General features: G+C 45.4%; 1 protein-coding gene across 1 annotated transcript in view; it reads right to left on the bottom strand.

Annotated features, from left to right (window-relative positions):
* Window positions 1–18,015, bottom strand: part of LOC112232547 (2-oxoisovalerate dehydrogenase subunit beta, mitochondrial) — an 82,428-nt gene that overhangs the window by 11,983 nt on the left and 52,430 nt on the right. Inside the window, exon 9 of the mRNA XM_024399582.2 lies at window positions 6,114–6,200. Within this exon, the coding sequence (XP_024255350.1) occupies window positions 6,114–6,200 (87 nt within the window). The remainder of the gene's footprint in view (window positions 1–6,113; window positions 6,201–18,015) is intronic.

Raw genomic sequence — 18,015 nt, 5'->3', positions numbered from 1 at the left:
TATCAACTGGTTACCAACTTAATTAGAGAAGTAAAAATACATGTTTTTTCATACCTGTGGTATACAATCTGATATAGCACGGCAGTCAGCCAATCAGCATTCAGGGCTCGACCCACCCAGTTTATAATCTGGGATTGGTGTTTGCAGTGACTGGGGAGATGCAGCATCAAATGTAGGTACTCAATAAAAAAATAAAATGGATGTTCTAGTTTTGCTTGTGTATCTCAAGTAACGCTAAGTGTACTTCCGTCTATAGCGTGAAACAGAGACTTAAAGCCACAGTGTTGCTTGTAAGCACAGCCTCTACTGCACGATCCAATCCCAGGGGTCTAGCCTATAAATACTATATACTAACGGTCAAAAGTTAGGACACCTACTCATTCAAGGGATTTCTTTATTTTTACTATTTTATACATTGTAGAATAATAGTGAAGACATCAAAACTATCAAATTACACATATGGAATCATGTAGTAACCAAAAACAAGTGTTAAACAAATCAAAATATATTTTACATTTGAGGTTCTTCAAAGTAGCCACCCTTTGCCTTGATGACAGCTTTCCACACCCTTGGCATTCTCTCAACCAGCTTCATGAGGTAGTCACCTGGAATGCATTTCAATTAACAGGTGTGCATTGTTAAAAGTTAAATTCCATAAATGTTCCTTCTTAATGCATTTGAGCCAATCAGTTTTGTTGTGACAAGGTAGGGGTGGTATAAAGAAGATAGCCCTATTTGGAACATTTCAAGAACTTTGAAAGTTTCAAGTGCTGTGGCAAAATCCATCAAGCGCTATGATTATACTGGCTCTCATGAGGACCACCACAGGAAAGGAAGACCCAGAGTTACCTCTGCTGCAGAGGATACGTTCATTAGAGTTACCAGCCTCAGCCCAAATAAATGCTTCTGAGTTCAAGTGACAAACAACGCAACATCAACTGTTCAGAGGAGATAGCGTGAATCGGGCCTTCATGGTCGAATTGCTGGAAATCTGTCTTTTGGTCTGATAAGTCCAAATTTGAGATTTATGGTTCCAACCGCCATGTCTTTGTGAGACGCCGAGTAGGTGAACGGATGATCTCAGCATGTGTGGTTCCCACCGTTAAGCACGGAGGAAGAGGTGTGATGGTGTGGGGTGCTTTGCTGGTGACGCTGTCAGTGATTTATTTAGAATTCAAGGCACACAACAGCATAGCTACCACAGCATTCTGCAGTGATACGCTTAGTGGGACTATCAGTTGTTTTTCAACAGGACAATGACCCAACACACCTCCAGGCTGTGTAAGGGCTATTTAACCAAGGAGAGTGATGGAGTGCTGCATCAGATGACGTGGCCTCCACAATCACCCGACCTCAACCCAAGTGAGATGGTTTGGGACAACAAGTGCTCAGCATATGTGGGAACTCCTTCAAGACGGTTGGAAAAGCATTCCTCGTGAAGCTGGTTGAGAGAATGCCAAGAGTGTGCAAAGCTGTCATCAAGGCAAAGGGTGGCTACATTGAAGAATGGAAAATATATTTTGATTTGTTTAACACTTTTTTTTTGGTACTACATGATTCCATACTTTTGACTGGTACTGTGTGTAGCCCAGCGAGGTCCATGTGTTAATTATCACAAAGCTGTACGCACAGTAGTATGGGAGAGGCTGCTCAAGTTTACCATGGCCCTCTTTGTATCCCTGAGGTCCATTGTAAGTCAGCAGAGAAGCACTGATCTGAGTCGAGGTCAGCCAATGACAACACCTTTAACGAGGTGCAGCTAATCCACCGAATGGAAACTTTCAAACCCTTAACGCCGCTGTTCCAAATTTGAAAGAAAGTCTAACTAATCCATAATTGGACCGTGCTTTCACTGCCCTGAGGCAGTTGGCTTTGAACCGATTATCGTTCAGCTTCACCCAGCTGTCCAGACATAATACATTGACAAAAGCCTTATGTATAGCCACTCCTGGAGTCACTAACACATGGAAAGGGGTGGAAAAGAGTTGGCACATGCCTCAGAGCCAGATAACAAAACAGCTGAACATTTGCTAAGACAAAACAGCTGAACGTCGGGATAAGCCTACTGACGGCCTGATTTCAATTATTTATTCTTCAACAAACCAAATTAAACAACAAGCTCCAGGGTGGGTAAATCAAGGCATACTCTCAGCCCTGTCACTTCAAAGAAAAGCTATTTGTACATTGTTCAAAGTATATTTCACATAAAGAATAGAAGAAAAGTTGAGTCCTGGACTCTGACAGCTGAGCATGCATTTCGTCAATTGTAATAGTAACCCATACCAAACCATAAGCCATTAGTATCACAGGCCTTCATTTCCGCCATGTGCCCCTGAATGGGATATTCCAGGCCGAGTCTTGCCTTTGACCCTGGTGGTAAGGTGTGGTGCAGGTCTCGCTCTCTGCTTCTGACTGGTTGTGAGGTGTGGTGCAGGTCTCGCCCTCTGCTTCTGACTGGTTGTGAGGTGTGGTACATGTCTCCCATCTCTGCTGTTGACCCTGGTTGTGAGTTGTGGTGCAGGTCTCCCTCTCTGCTTCTGACTGGTTGTGAGGTGTGGTACATGTCTCCCATCTCTGCTGTTGACCCTGGTTGTGAGGTGTGGTGCAGGTCTCCCTTTCTGCTGTTGACCCTGGTTGTGAGGTGTGGTGCAGGTCTCTCTCTCTCTGCTTCTGACTGGTGGTGAGGTGTGGTGCAAGTCTCCTTTTCTGCTTTTGACCCTGGTTGTGAGGTGTGGTGCAGGTCTCCCTTTCTGCTTTTGACCCTGGTTGTGAGGTGTGGTGCAGGTCTCCCTTTCTGCTTTTGACTGGTGGTGAGGTGTGGTGCAGGTCTCCTTTCTGCTTTTGACCCTGGTGGTGAGGTGTGGTGCAGGTCTCCTTTCTGCTTTTGACCCTGGTGGTGAGGTGTGGTGCAGGTCTCCCTTTCTGCTTTTGACCCTGGTTGTGAGGTGTGGTGCAGGTCTCCCTTTCTGCTTTTGACCCTGGTTGTGAGGTGTGGTGCAGGTCTCCCTCTCTGCTGTTGACCCTGGTTGTGAGGCGTGGTGCAGGTCTTCCTCTCTGCTGTTGACCCTGGTTGTGAGGCGTGGTGCAGGTCTCTCTCTGCTGTTGACCCTGGTTGTGAGGCGTGGTGCAGGTCTCCCTCTCTGCTGTTGACCCTGGTTGTGAGGCGTGGTGCAGGTCTCCCTCTCTGCTGTTGACCCTGGTTGTGAGGTGTGGTGCAGGTCTCCCTCTCTGCTTCTGACTGGTGATGAGGTGTGGTGTCTCCCTCTCTGCTCTCGACTCTTGTTAAGTCATGGAACGACCCTTTCTGGTCGTTCCACTGAGAGCACTTGATACATTGTTGTTGAAGTTCCCAGATGCTTGACCCAGGTCCGATAGCTCAGCACCTTCCTGCTAAAAGCTCTATTTTTAGCGCCTTTTCCGTTTCATGGCATTATCAGCGTGGAACCCACGCCACATCCCCGTTGTTAGCGGGTGAGTCACCACAGTCCGGCGAGTCGCAGTACTGACCACCACCCTTGGCCATCTGTACAGGCTGCAAGTGGGCCCTCCGGAGCCAGCGAGGTCACGTTGCCAAGGGAACTTGACCCACGAGAGAGTGTGTGTGTGTGCCCTGCTCTAGAGGGGGGACAATGTGGCATGTGGCCGCAACACCTGGATACACATAGACATGAGGTGCAAGTGCGTGTGATCATGTATTCTGTCAGTAGTGGTTGAGGATTCATTTGGCGCGAGATGAAAGCAGTCTCAACAATTCCTCATCATACACAAAGCTCATAAAGCTAATTGCTATGCACAATAAATTCTATAAACCGTTCTATTCACCATATGCTTTCTCACATTCAACAGTGGAGCATGGCGATCCATTTAAAACCTTGGTTCATGACTAAAAATACTGCTGGTTACCTCGGGACACAAAACATGTGAAAACATGGCTATGACTCATAGACCAATAATCCTACCAATAAGCAGGTCTGGGGATAACAACAACAACATGAGTGACAGCCAGGGAGATGAGAAGGTCCAATTCGAGGGCCCTCAGCGCCACACCAAAGCTGATGCAGACACACAGGGCATCATCCACTTGAGGTAATGCCTACACTGAATAGCATGCCATTAACCAGATTCCTTTGATTGTGGTCTAGGGGGGAATCTAAATAATAATTTTGAAAAAAAAAACACCCTGCTGACAAGGGTCATAATCATAACTCAGGAATAGCTCAAGGAGGTGAAACTATGGCTCAAACCCTCTCACGTTCTCCCTGAAATGAACACAGAATCAAAAACTTTGATCATGCCCTCACCAAGCCAGAGCAGAGTCTTCATTAGACAGAGGGCGGGAGGGAGGGAAAGGGGATACACCCCCAGTACATTCCATGAGCAGAAAATGTATCCACAGACAAGGTTGAGTATTAGTTTCAACTGTCTTGATCCAATATATATTACTAATTTCAACTGACAAAGTTTAGCAAGTTTCAGTATGACATATGACATACACTACAGGTCAAACGTTTTAGAACACCTACACATTCAAGGGATGTTCTTTATTTTTATTTTTTTTACTATTTTCTAGATTGTAGAATAATAGTGGAGACATCAAAACGATGAAATAACACATATGGGATCATGTGGTAAACCATAAAAGTGTTAACAATTTTTACATTTGAGATTCTTCAAATAGGCACCATTTGCCTTGACAGCTATGTACACTCTTGGCATTCTCTCAACCAGCTTCACCTGGAATGCTTTTCCAACAGTTTTGAAGGAGTTCCCTCATATGCTGAGCACTTGTTGGCTGCTTTTCCTTTACTCTGCGATCCGACTTATCCCAAACTATCTTAATTTGGTTGAGGTCAGGAAATTGTAGAGGCCAGGTCATCTGCTGTAGCACTCCATCACTCTCCTTCTTGGTCAAATAGCTCTTACATAGCCTGGAGGTGTTTTGGGTCATTGTCCTGTTGAAAAACAAATGATAGTCCCACTAAGAGCAAACCAGATGGGATGGCGTATCGCTGCAGAATGCTGTGGAAGCTATGCAGGTTAAGTAAGCCTTGAATTCTAAATAAATCAGACCGTGTCACCAGCAAAGCACTCCCACATCATAACACCTCCTCCTCCATGCTTTACAGTGGGAAATACACATAAGGAAATCATCTGTTCACCCACAATGCGTCTCACAAAGACACGGCGGTTGGAACCAAAAATCTCCAATTTGGACTCCAGACCAAAGGACAAATTTCCAGTCTAATGTCCATTGCTCGTGTTTCTTGGCCAAAGCAAGTCACTTCTTCTTATTGTTGTTCTTTAGTAGTGGTTTCTTTGCAGCAATTCAACCATGAAGGCCTGGTTCACGCAGTCTCCTCTCAACAATTGATGTTGAAATGTGTCTGTTACTATTACTCTGTGAAGCATTTATTTGGGTTGCAATTTCTGAGGCTGGTAAATCTAATGAATATATCCTCTGAAGCAGAGGTAACTCTGGGTTTTCCATTCCTATAGCAGTCCTCATGAAAGCCAGTATCATCAGAGCGCTTGATGGTTTTTGTGACTGCACTTGAAGAAACTATAAAAGTTATTGAAATGTTGACTGTCGTTTCGCTTTGCTTATTTGAGCTGTTCTTGCCATAATATGGACTTGGTATTTTACCAAATCTTCTGTATACCACCCTTACCTTGTGACAACACAACTGAGGGTGGCTATTTGAAGAATCGCAAATATAAAATATATTTTGATTTGTTTAACACTTTTTTGGTTACTACATGATTCCATATGTGTTATTTCATAGTTTTTATGGCTTCACTATTACTTTACAATGTAGAAAATAGTTAAAATAAAATAAAAACCCTTGAACGAGTAGGTGTTTTAAAACTTTAGACTGGTATAGTGTGTCTGTCAGTGCCTCTTAAGCTCAGATTTATTGCCTGACCCCGAGGACACCCACTGAAAGACATTTGAACTTCATTTCACATTTCAAACAGAGAAAGCCCAACCCAAACCCCCATCCACACAGATACCCTACTGTCCATGTGCAATCCGTCCCACATCTCACCTCTGAAGGCCCCCTGGGATTCCAATAGAACCCTCTGCATGCATGACCACACACAAACACACTTACTTGCACTGTGGAGCTGATCTCAGCAGCAAAGCCTCCGGTGATTGGAGCCTCGTGACTGATAAGCAGCCGTCCGGTCTTGGCCACCGACTGAAAAACACAACACACACAGTCTGATCAATACAGTGTGACACATCACCCATTGACAAAAATCCATGGTTACTGTAGACATAATGTCACTCCCTAGCCTGCCTGTGGTGTCGAAGGCAAGCATGTGGCAGGCATTGAGACCAGCATTGTATTATGGTACCATGACAAATGTACAACGGGGTAGAGGGTGAACATGATTTGAGTACGCAAATACAGTTTGTAGCAACCTTTGTAACAACATTTTTCCCCGAGGGACCCCCTATCTCACATTTGATACATTGTAGTACAGTTAGTTCAGTCAGCACATGAGTAACAATTCATCACACTATGAATAGCCCCCAGAGATAATAAATACGCAAACTCACACAAATCCCATTCTAACAGCATTTGTGTAGCATGTGTGTGTGTGCGCACAAACGAGTGCAGTATTTTCCATAAGCGCTGGCCTTTGGCTAAATAGCGTCAGATAGTTAGCCAGCTACTTTTTCCACTTAATTAACTAGGCTTCTTTCATTTAAACATTTCAATTCACTAGCCAGAAAAGTCTGTATAGCCTTCTCCCAATAGAATGAACTAAACTCTCACTGTGAACTGCGTTTATTTTCAGCGAACTTAACATGTGTAAATATTTGAATGAACATAAGATTCAACAACTGAGACATAAAATGAACAAGTTCCACAGACATGTGACAGTATCTTGTGTGGCCACCAGCTGCATTAAGTACTGCAGTGCATCTCCTCCTCATGGACTGCACCAGATTTGCCAGTTCTTGCTGTGAGATGTTACCCCACTCTTCCACCAAGGCACCTGCAAGTTCCTGGACATTTCTGGGGGGAATGGCCCTAGCCCTCACCCTCCGATCCAACATGTCCCTAACGTGCTCAATGGGATTGCGATCCGGGCTCGTCGCTGGCCATGGAAGAACACTGACATTCCAGTCTTGCAGGAAATCACACACAGAACGAGCAGTATGGCTGGTGGCATTGTCATGCTGGAAGGTCATATCAGGATGAGCCTGCAGGAAGGGTACCACATGAGGGAGGAGGATGTCTTCCCTGTAACTCACAGCATTGAGATGGCCTGCAATGACAACAAGCTCAGTCCAATGACGCTGTGACACACCGCCCCAGACCATGACAGAACCTCCACGTCCAAATAGATCCCACTCCAGAGTACAGTCCTCGGTGTAACGCTCATTCCTTCGACAATAAAAGCAAATCCGACCATCACCCCTGGTGAGACAAAACCGCGACTCGTCAGTGAAGACCACTTTTTGCCAGCCCTGTCTGGGCCATCGACGGTGGGTTTGTGCCCATAGGCGACGTTGTTGCCGGTGATGTCTCGTGAGGACCTGCCTTACAACAGACCTACAAGCCCTCAGTCCAGCCTCTCAGCCTATTGCGAACAGTCTGAGCACTGATGGAGGGATTGTGCGTTCCCAGTGTAACTCGGGCAGTTGTTGTAGCCATCCTTTACCTGTCCCGCAGATGTGATATTCTGCTGTACCGATCCTGTGCAGGTGTTGTTACACGTGGTCTGCCACTGTGAGTGCGATCAGCTGTCCATCCTGTCTTCCTGTAGCGCTGTCTTAGGCATCTCATAGTATAGACATTGCAATTTATTGCCCTGGCCACATCTGCAGTCCTCATGCCTCCTTGCAGCATGCCTAAGCATGCCACATACACACAGATGAGAAGGGACCCTGGGCATCTTTCTTTTGGTGTTTTTCAGAGTCAGAAGAAAAGGCCTCTTTAGTGTCCTAAGTTTTCATAACTGTGACCTTAATTGCCTACCGTCTGTAAAGAGGAGACTAGATTTAGTATTTGCCAGAGTAAATTAATTTGTAAGACTTGTTTTTCTGACTAGATTACTAATCTACCACCTTCCCTCAAAGTCACACCCACAGTGATTGACAGGTCTGGAACCCTACCAACTCTGACTCAAACATCCTGCCCCCTCCCCTGATAATCCCACCCACAGTGATTGATTGACAAACAGTTAAAGGGACAGTTCACCTAAATTACAAAAAGACACATTGTTTCCTTATTTTATTTTTGTTTCACCTTTATTTAACCAGGTAGGCTAGTTGAGAACAAGTTTATTTACAACTGCGACCTGGCCAAGATAAAGCACAGCAGTGCGACAAAAACAACAGAGTTACACATGGAATAAACAAACGTACAGTCAATAACACAATGGGAAAATCTGTGTACAGTGTGTGCAAATGAAGTAAAGAGGTAAGGCAATAGGCCAATAGTGGCAAAGTAATTACAATTTACACTGGAGTGATACATGTGCAGATGAGGATGTGCAAGTAGAAATACTGGTGTGCAAAAGAGCAGAAAAACAAATATGGGGATGAGGTAGGTAGTTGGTTGGATGGATGGGTTATTTAAAGATGGGCTGTGTGCAGCTGCAGCAATTGGTAAGCTGCTCTGACAGCTGATGCTTAAAGTTAGTGAGGGAGATATTAGTCTCCAACTTCAGTGATTTTTGCAATTTGTTCCAGTCATTGGCAGCAGAGAACTGGAAGGAAAGGCGGCCAAAGGAGGTGTTGGTTTTGGGGATGACCAGTGAAATATACCTGCTGGAGCGTATGCTACGGGTGGGTGTTGCTACTGTGACTAGTGAGCTGAGATAAGGCAGAGCTTTACCTAACAAAGACTTATAGATGACCTGGAGCTAGTGGGTTTGGCGACGTATATGTAGCGAGGACCAGCCAACGAGAGCATACAGGTCGCTGTGGTGGGTAGTATATGCCGAGTGTCCACAGCAGTAGAGCCAATACTATACATATTTGAAGAACAAACATCATTGTGGCAATTCATATATTGCAGGACAACTGTAAATGTGACTAATCTTAAGAGAAGACGGGATTAATGTTAAAAAAGGTTATTTTATTGAGGAAATAGTCATAAGCCCAGGCGATATCCAAAACAACAATTTCAAAGTCACGTCTTTCTACTCAATACGACAACTCATTTTACGAATCTGGGAGGTAAAGTTGTTAAAGTATCCAATAATGTAGCTGTGTATCTCAGATGGAATCAAGGTATTAGAATGTACCAGAGGCCACCAAAAGAGAAATTGTACTGCAAAAGAAATTCACTTGGGGGAAATTCACCCCCCCCCAGCCCAGAACTCCCTTGCTACGCCATGTACTTAGGGAAAACACTGAGTGTGTGGTGGAATTAGTGGTGAAGGTGCTCTGTAAGGGAAGTGTGCATATCACATACCACTGCGCTGCCATAACACTGTTCACAAGGGGGAATGAGACAGGGGGCTACTTATGTGATTGTGGGGTGACATCACTGTGTAGACTAGTGTGAAACTCTATGCTATGGAAACATACAGGCTAGCTAAGTGGCGCTTTCCTACTTCTAACTTTAAGACTTTCTTGTGCTTTCTTTCAGGGGCTCTCGTCAATTGTTTCCATAAATTCATCAACCAAATAATTGTTCCTCATAAGAAACTGGGTCAGATCATATATTACAATTTCATTATCTAATTGACTAGATAAGATACAACCATTCAAAAACACATGGTTCAAAGTATTGTGCAAATCATACAAAGCTCAACAAAAGGACAATATCAGGGGTTGGAACATTTTTCAGGGAACAGAACCAAAAAACTGAAAATATATATATATTTTTCAAGGAACAGAAACAGATCCTGGAACGAAAGTGATCCATATCGTTCCGGAACAGAACCTTTATTGTAAAAGCTTGGGAACCAGGTAATACTGTTATTTTACGTGCCACAACAAGGTTTCCAGTCCCACAAAAAAAAGCAGCAAAGTGCCTACGCAAAGCCCTCACTCTGTCACTCAGAACCTTATTCAAGTGTCTGCCTGCAAGCTGAAATTCTTGCAAGTATGTGCGCGCGCGTTCAGGCTACCTGACCCCCCCTAAGCATAGGCTACTGTACTGATGTACAAGCATGATTCAGAAGATATAAGCCCCTCCTCCTAGACAGAATTCTGTGGACCTAATTCAAATAATGCATGTCATAACAAGATGCCCAGTGCTTCAAGCCTCCTCAACTCTCTTCCGCCACCCGCAAAATTTCTGTTGCATCTTGTATACACTTGTCTGTCCAGCATGCATGTAAACAACCAGCTTGCCTACTCTATCCGCACTGATTGGTAAAGTCATTTAATTAGCTAAATGTAAAAAATAAATAATAATTCACAAGTTAAAAAAAGGAATGCTATAAACCATTACTTTTTTTGTGGTTCGAACTGCTTCCGAACTTTATTTTGCTGGTTGGAACAGCGGAACGGAACGAACAGTATGTTTGCACGGCCAGGCTTTGTGTGATATGGATGTTGGAGAGCAGTAGGATGTGTTCTTTTTAAATGTTATCGGGGTTTTTAACTTAGGCTGGTAGACAACGAGCTGGGTGACATGCTGAGAGGGCAGGATGATCATGGCGATCCCATCTCTCAGGCTGTTCATCTGGCTTTACTGTGAACCCTACTTTAAAAGCAGCAGCAGCAGCAGCAGGACAAAGAATAGGTTGCGGAGGCGGAAGATGCAACAGACCACAACGTATAACTATCACTGTCGTATAGTCTGATCTTATCCAAACCTCGTCCGTCTCTCAACTCCATCTCTGCTCCGTCGTCTCCAAATCTCCTAATCACGTCGCTCTATCCTCAATAGATTATTTCCCTACTCTTGATTAGGAGACAAATAACAGTATAGCAATTATACTTGACGTAAGTACAGTTAGCTACTCCATCAACCCGGTCTGTAAAAACCTGCTAGTGTTGTGTGGTAGTAATGGACTGATTCAGCTGAAGTGATTCTATTGGCTCGTGCAGCCCTGAGCTGTGAGTGGAGAGAAATTCCTCCTCCAGTTTGGAATGAGAATATTGTTTCCACAGAGATGATGCACTATACAGACAAAGCCGTGATTCTCCCATTGCCCTATACAAGACGGTCTACTGCAGGCATGTGACACACTGCAACTAGAACAGACAGGAAAGCAAATTATCACCTGGCTCCTCCACCTTCTAAACCACTTGGCAAGTGAAGTCCCAATGTATCACAACATGCCCTATCTGCAATACTGCAGCTTATATACAGGGTTTTTTTTTTTTTACTTGGTGTGGGGACTCCTGACCTCACTCAAAAAATACCCGAGAAATACGCAACACATGGATATAGAAAAAAGACAAACATAGCTTAATTTGTTTACACCAAAAGGACCACAGATACAGTATCAGAACCAAAAGTGTTCTGGGCATCTCTGATGTTAAAGAGGTTGGTTGAGTGTTTGTTGACGTTGCTGAGGTCCCTGGTTTGGTTGCAACACACTGACTCGGTCAGAGACCACATACTAATATGGGGATCTCACCATGACAGTCTCCAGAGTCAACTTATTGGAAGAATGCCTGCTTTGACAGCCATGACATTTCTAGGTATGGACCTCCGGTTGGGAGTAGGACTGTCCGATCACTCAGGAACATATTTTTATACCATCCCTTTAAAATAATAAATTGCCATTAGATTTGTATCCCTGTCTACTGAGCATGAGTAACTGGCTTTAGATCTGGAAATTGGGAGAACAAGAGGGTAATGGTGAAAGAGGTAAAGCAAAGAGCAAAATCAGGCAAGGGGTGAAAGAGGTAAAGCAGAGAGCAAAATCAGGCAAGGGGTGGGTGAAAGAGGGCACCAATATCATGCTGTGAAATGTTACGGAATATGACTCACAGGTAGAGTGAATAAGTCAGGCTACCGCCCAATTCCCTGCAGCTAAATTGACCCCATTCCTCCTGCTTGTTGTCACACACGAGAGAGATTGTGTTTAAATAAGCATTGCACTTCACTATCTCAGCTAGTGCCAGGAGTGGAGCTGCACACCATACTCCAACACAAGCACAATCTTCAAATGCTTCTAACACAAAAAGGCAGCAGCGCTGTTATTTCAATTTCGTGAGAAAGCATTTCACCCCCCGGGGGGCCTGGGAATCGAATGACCCATTTAGTAATCACACTCCAAATGCCTTCTGGATTTCCGCAGTACTAGGTGGGACGGTGGTCTGGGAAAGTCTCTCCCTAGGCCGACGAGTATTCTGATGTGTGATTGTGATTCCAGTGCATGCTGTGACAAAGACAAGACAAAATGTAGCTATTGACGTCTGGAACACACCGCAGGGGTATTACTGAATGTAAAGCAGGGGTGCCCAAAATGTTGGACTATGTGGACTAAATAGGAATATGAGAACCAGGTGAGGCTTGGGCCAAAGAGTACGTGAGATCACACTCTTATTAATAGTCACAAAACATGTCATAAAATAAACACTATCAGATTCAAACTGAGGATTATTCCAGCTCGCAGATCGCTTGCCTCAAATGCTAGATCATACCCAGCAATTTTCTGTTATGAAGAAACGTACATTTTATTGTGAGCTAGACCGTTTAAAGCTAATCACTGCTTATCCTTTTGGATAAAGATTTTGTGGGACAGACAACTAAAACGACGGCAAAGAAACGGCTTCATGTCCATCTAATCTCTACTTTTCTCTCAACCTCCAATACGTCCGTCTGTCTTCTTTCAGTCCGTCTATTTTCCTTCTGTTTTCTGTCTGCCTTCCATCAGTCAGTCTTCCTTCAACCCGTTTTCAGCCTTCCAGCCTTTCAGCCTCAGTCTTCCGCGTGTCTGTCTGTCCATCAGTCCCTCGCCTGTCGGTGCGTGTCTGTTTGTCCATCTTCCTTCCGTCTCTTTTCTTTGTGTTCAATTTATCAGTTTTCCGTCTGCCTGTCTCACTCTCTCAGTGTCTGGCACACAGCGCTTTTAAAAAAGGGCAAATACCATGGTGGTTGCTGTCAGACCTCAGCTTATATTGCTAACCTCACTGGCACTGTCCTACTCACTCATCTCAAATCACTGCCTCACCCAGGGGACAGGGATGGGCCAGACACTTTTCTTGGACACACAATCTCTGACAGTGGTGTACTCATTTACTCAAAACATAGTAATTGAGGTCGGACCTTTAACCCTGACTCTTCCGAGGAGCCAGTGACCCTTTCTCAGAAGCACACTACCGATTTATTTCACTCATCAAAACCAATCATAGTGGTGAACATGGTCCCAATGTCATAATGTCAATTTGCCTTATATAGACAGTGGTGGAGCAACAGCAGAGGGCCCAAATATGAGCAGTAGGATTTATGTGCATGAGAATTATACGCTTGGAGCAATGAGAGCACACAGACATACCATGAATCTCACTGTACACTCCAGCCAGACAAAGACAGGCATGCATACTGACAGGAGGCTTTTATTGCTACGATTTTACTCCTTGGACAGTGGCCTGATGAATCAGTGCGTGCGTGTGTGTGTGTGTGTGTGTCAGAAGGAAAGGGAGATGAGGAGAGGAAGAGTGTGTGATCCGTGTAATCAAGACTCAAGTAGAGCTTTCAAAAAAACCTCTGAAACGATGAGTACGGAGCTAGGAGGCTACGCGATAAATCTCTCCTCCGCCTCCGATATGAAAGAGTAAAGCATGAGAAGAGGAAGACTAGAAGGTAGAGGGGGAAATGTGGGGAAATTAAAATAAGAGGAAAGGAAGAGTGAAATAGGAGAGGGAAAAGGAAGGGAAATCTGAGAGAAGCGATGAAAGGCAGAGGAGTGTAGAAGGTCGGCAGAGTTGGGTGAAAGGTAAGAACCCAGAGTCAGTCGGGTGGATGGGTGGAAAGCAGAAAGGAGGAGAGCACAGAGAGAGAGTCAGAGTGGTGTATGGTGGGAGAGGTTACTGTCCTCTCTGGAAAATATGGAAGACTTAAAAGAAAGGGTTGAAAGGGAAGAGAGAAAAGGAAGGGAAGGCAGAAAGAGGGCAACAAAATAGAGCGTGAGAAAATAGAAATGGATTTGAATGGATGTCCATTGTAGTCCTATTTCAATACGTGGGACAAAGGGGTTAATGTCCAATCTGGGTCTGTCGAGTCGCAGTCCCGGCGGTAGGGTGGCGACAGTGGTGACTGCACTTTACGGCTCATTGTGCTGCAGGGCTTTCATTAACCCGGGCCCGCTCGCCGGAGAGGGAATGTCATGTTTACAGGCGTTCCCATACACACCCAACATAACGAGCAGAGCTCAGCTTCACTCTACTCTGCCTTGGAGTCCCAGGCCATGCAGCCTACGCTCCGGTCCCAACCACACTACCACCAATCAACATGCAGCCAGCTAACCCAGTAGCACAGCCTTCAGGCTTGACCCACTCAGTCCAACTCTGCCTCCGGGACACTGGATCCACTCATACGGACACGGTTCAAGGCTAAAATCCGTCGAACAGAAACTTGCCAGGAAATCAATTGAAGTTGAACCTCGACTGATTGACAGTTCTATTATCGCCCAAGACCTGCCAACATTGCAATTCTGATGGCAGTTCAATAGATTTTCCTGGCTGCTTTGAAAATCTTCAGAAGCCAATATTGATGTCTCTGGGAAAGCAGAATGAAAGAGAGACACAAAGTACAAACACAAACTGATCATGGACTCACTCTGTAGGACTGTGTGCAGTCAGAGAAGCGAACAAACACTGCGGTTGAGTGGTACAGAAGAAATCAATGTGTTTCATATTGGCAAGTCCAACACAACAAGTTTTAAATGAGGAGAAACATTTTATAAAATGCACATGTGAGATCTAGCCTATACTTCACATGGCTAATTTGGTCCAACTCTTTCCAAGAAAAAAAAAAACAAATAGCAGGGTTCACAAAAACAAAATCCAGCACACACACGCTACACACACAAAAACATCCCGGGAGAGTCGCCAGTGCACCTGCAAGAAGAAGCTCCCAGCGTTTTCCCCAACCCTCCGTTTCCACAGGGCACTACGTCAAAAACCCCGGGACAGGGAGTGAAGACAGTGAACCCTGCCGCCAGCGAGGAGTCGTGGCCCCGTTGGGCTTTGAGTCGCCCTACCCACCCTGTAATCGCCGCCGCTGAGTCCTAATTCACACCGCCGCCTTGAGATCTCAATGACAAAATGGTAGTCGCGGCACAGCTTGACTCGTTACAACAGCCCTTTTAAGTGGCGCTGCACAATTAGCGAGAGGGGTGAGTGCCTGGTGAATGGGAGGCCAGTTAAAGCACCGAGTGTGGGAGGAAACACACAGTCTCAGCACTGGGCCCTTAGCCAAGCCTGCCTACAAAGAGAGGAGTCAGGACGCCTGGGGAGAACTCAGAGAGAAATAACTTCCGACTTGCCATAAAGGCCCAATAAACCCAATTCAAATCAATGGGTGGATACCTTTCTGCCCTTAAACCACACTGCCATCAACAACTTGGAGCGCAGACCACAGGACGAACAGGTGTGACCATTTCAATGACGGCCTAGGAACAGTGGGTTAACAGCCTTGTTCAGGGCCACAATGACAGATTTTTACCTTGTCAGCTCGGGGATTTGATCTTACAACCTTTCGGTTACTAGTCCAACGCTCTAACCACTAGGCTACCCTGCCGTTCTTTGTAGCCAATGTGACTAAGACCTTGAAACAGGCTAACATACTCAAGGCTGCAGGGACAGACAGGTTACCAGGATGCGTGCTCAGAGCATGTGCTGACCAGCTGGCAAGTGTCTTCAATAACATTTTCAAGATCTCTCGGACCCAGACTGCAATACCTACGTACTTCAAGCAAACCACCATAGTCTGTGTGCCTAAGAATGCCAAGGTAACCACCAACTACCACGCCATGTCACTCACATCTGTAGCCACCAAATGCTTTGAAAGGCTGGGCATTGCTCACATCAACACAGTCATCCCAGAAACCCCAGACCCACAGATGACGCAATCTCTATCGCAATCTCTACTCCCTGATGACTGCCCCCAGGTGGTGAGGGTAGGTAACACATCCGCCACACTGACCCGCAACACTTGGGCCCCTCGGAGGTGCTCAGTCACCTCCTGTACTCCCGGTTCACCCAAGACCGCATGGGCACGCACAACATCAACGCCATCATTAAGTTGGCCGATGACACGACGGTGGTAGGTCTGATCACTGACGACGATGAGACAGCCTATAGGGAGGAAGTCAGAGACCTGGCAGTGTAGTGCCAGGACAACAACCTCTCTCTCTCTCTCTCTCTCTCTCTCTCTCAATGTGGGCAAGACAAAGGAGAATATTGTTGTGGACTACAGGAAACAGAGGGCCGAACAGTGGAGCGGGTCGTTGCTTCAAATTCCTCGGTGTCCAGATCACTAAGTACCTATCATGGTCCAAACACACCAACAAAATTGTGAAGAGTTAAAAAAGAAATTGTGCCTCTTCCACTTCATGAGGCTTAAAAGCTATATAGCTGCACCATTGAGAGCATCACTGCTTGGTATGGCAACTGCTCAGCATCTGACCACAAGGCCATAAACATTTTCAAAAGACTTCAGCCAGTCTAAATGACTATCAACCCATAGCACTCACTTCTGTATTCATGAAGTGCTTTGAAAGGCTGGTCATGGCTCACATCAACACCATTATCCCAGAAACCCTATACCCACTCCAATTTGCATACCGCCCCAACAGATCCACAGATGATGCAATATCTATTGCACTTCACACTGTCCTTTCCTACCAGGACAAAAGGAACACCTACGTGAGAATTCTATTCATTGACGACAGCTCAGCATTCAACAACATAGTTACCTCAAAGCTCATCACTAAGCTAAGGACCCTGGGACTTAACAGCTCCCTCTGCAACTGGATCCTGGACTTCCTGACAGGCCACCCCCGGGTGGTAAGGGTAGGTAACAACACACCTGCCACGCTGATCTTCAACTAAGGGGGCCCTCAGGGGTGCGTGCCCAGTCCCCTCCTGTACTCCCTGTTCACCCATGACTGCATGGCCCAGCACGACTCCAACACTATCATTAAGTTTGTCGACCACACAACAGTGGTAGGGCTGATCACCAACAACAATGAGACAGCCTATAGGGAGGAGGTCAGAGACCTGGTAGTGTGGTGATCAAGACATAGTTGAAGATTGTGGACTACAGGAAAGGGAGGACTGAGCACGCCATCATTCTCATTGACAGGGCTGTAGTGGAGCAGGTTGAGAGCTTCAAGTTCCTTGGTGTCCACATCACCAATTTACAATCATGGTCCAAACACTCCAAGACAGTCGTGAAGAAGGCACGACAAAGCCTATTCCCCATCAGGAAACGAAAAAGACTCCTGAACAGCTAATCAAATGGCTACCTGGACTATTTGCATCGTTCTCGCCCACTTTACACTGCTGTTACTCTCTGTTTATTATCTATGCAGTCACTTTACCTCTACATACATACATACTACCTTGACTAACCTGGTCCCCCTGCACATTGACTCTGTACATAGCCTTCGCTACTTTTATAGTTGCTCTTTAAGTAAATTACTTTAAGTTACTTTTCTTAAAACTGTATTGTTGGTTAAGTGCTTATAAGTAAGCACTTCACTCTAAGGTCTCTCTCTTTCAGCCCCTGCTGGTTGTGCCAACTTATGAAAACAAAAACAGGGATAACACAGCAGTTGAGTGTTATGGGGAATTGATGGCTCATTATCGACTAGGTCTATTCTCCATCAGTGTGTGTGCGCATCTTTGCCAATGTGTGTGTGTGTATCTGTAAGGTGCCAATGGGTGTGCATCACTCACTTGTATACAGTAGGGTTGTCTCACAGCACCAACACTGACTGTATGTCAACCCTGACCGTAAGCTTCCTCAGTGGCCAGTTAGACCACTTTAGATTCAATGTGTACCACATCCCTGAATCCCTCCAGGAAAAAGCACCTCCAAAAGGATAAAGAGCTCCTTGTTCCTCTCACCCTTCTTT

Source organism: Oncorhynchus tshawytscha, linkage group LG03, assembly GCF_018296145.1.
Source record: "Oncorhynchus tshawytscha isolate Ot180627B linkage group LG03, Otsh_v2.0, whole genome shotgun sequence".
NCBI lineage: Eukaryota > Metazoa > Chordata > Actinopteri > Salmoniformes > Salmonidae > Oncorhynchus > Oncorhynchus tshawytscha.
The sequence above is the reverse complement of the archived record's forward strand: the minus strand, read 5'-3'. Positions and strand labels throughout refer to the sequence as shown.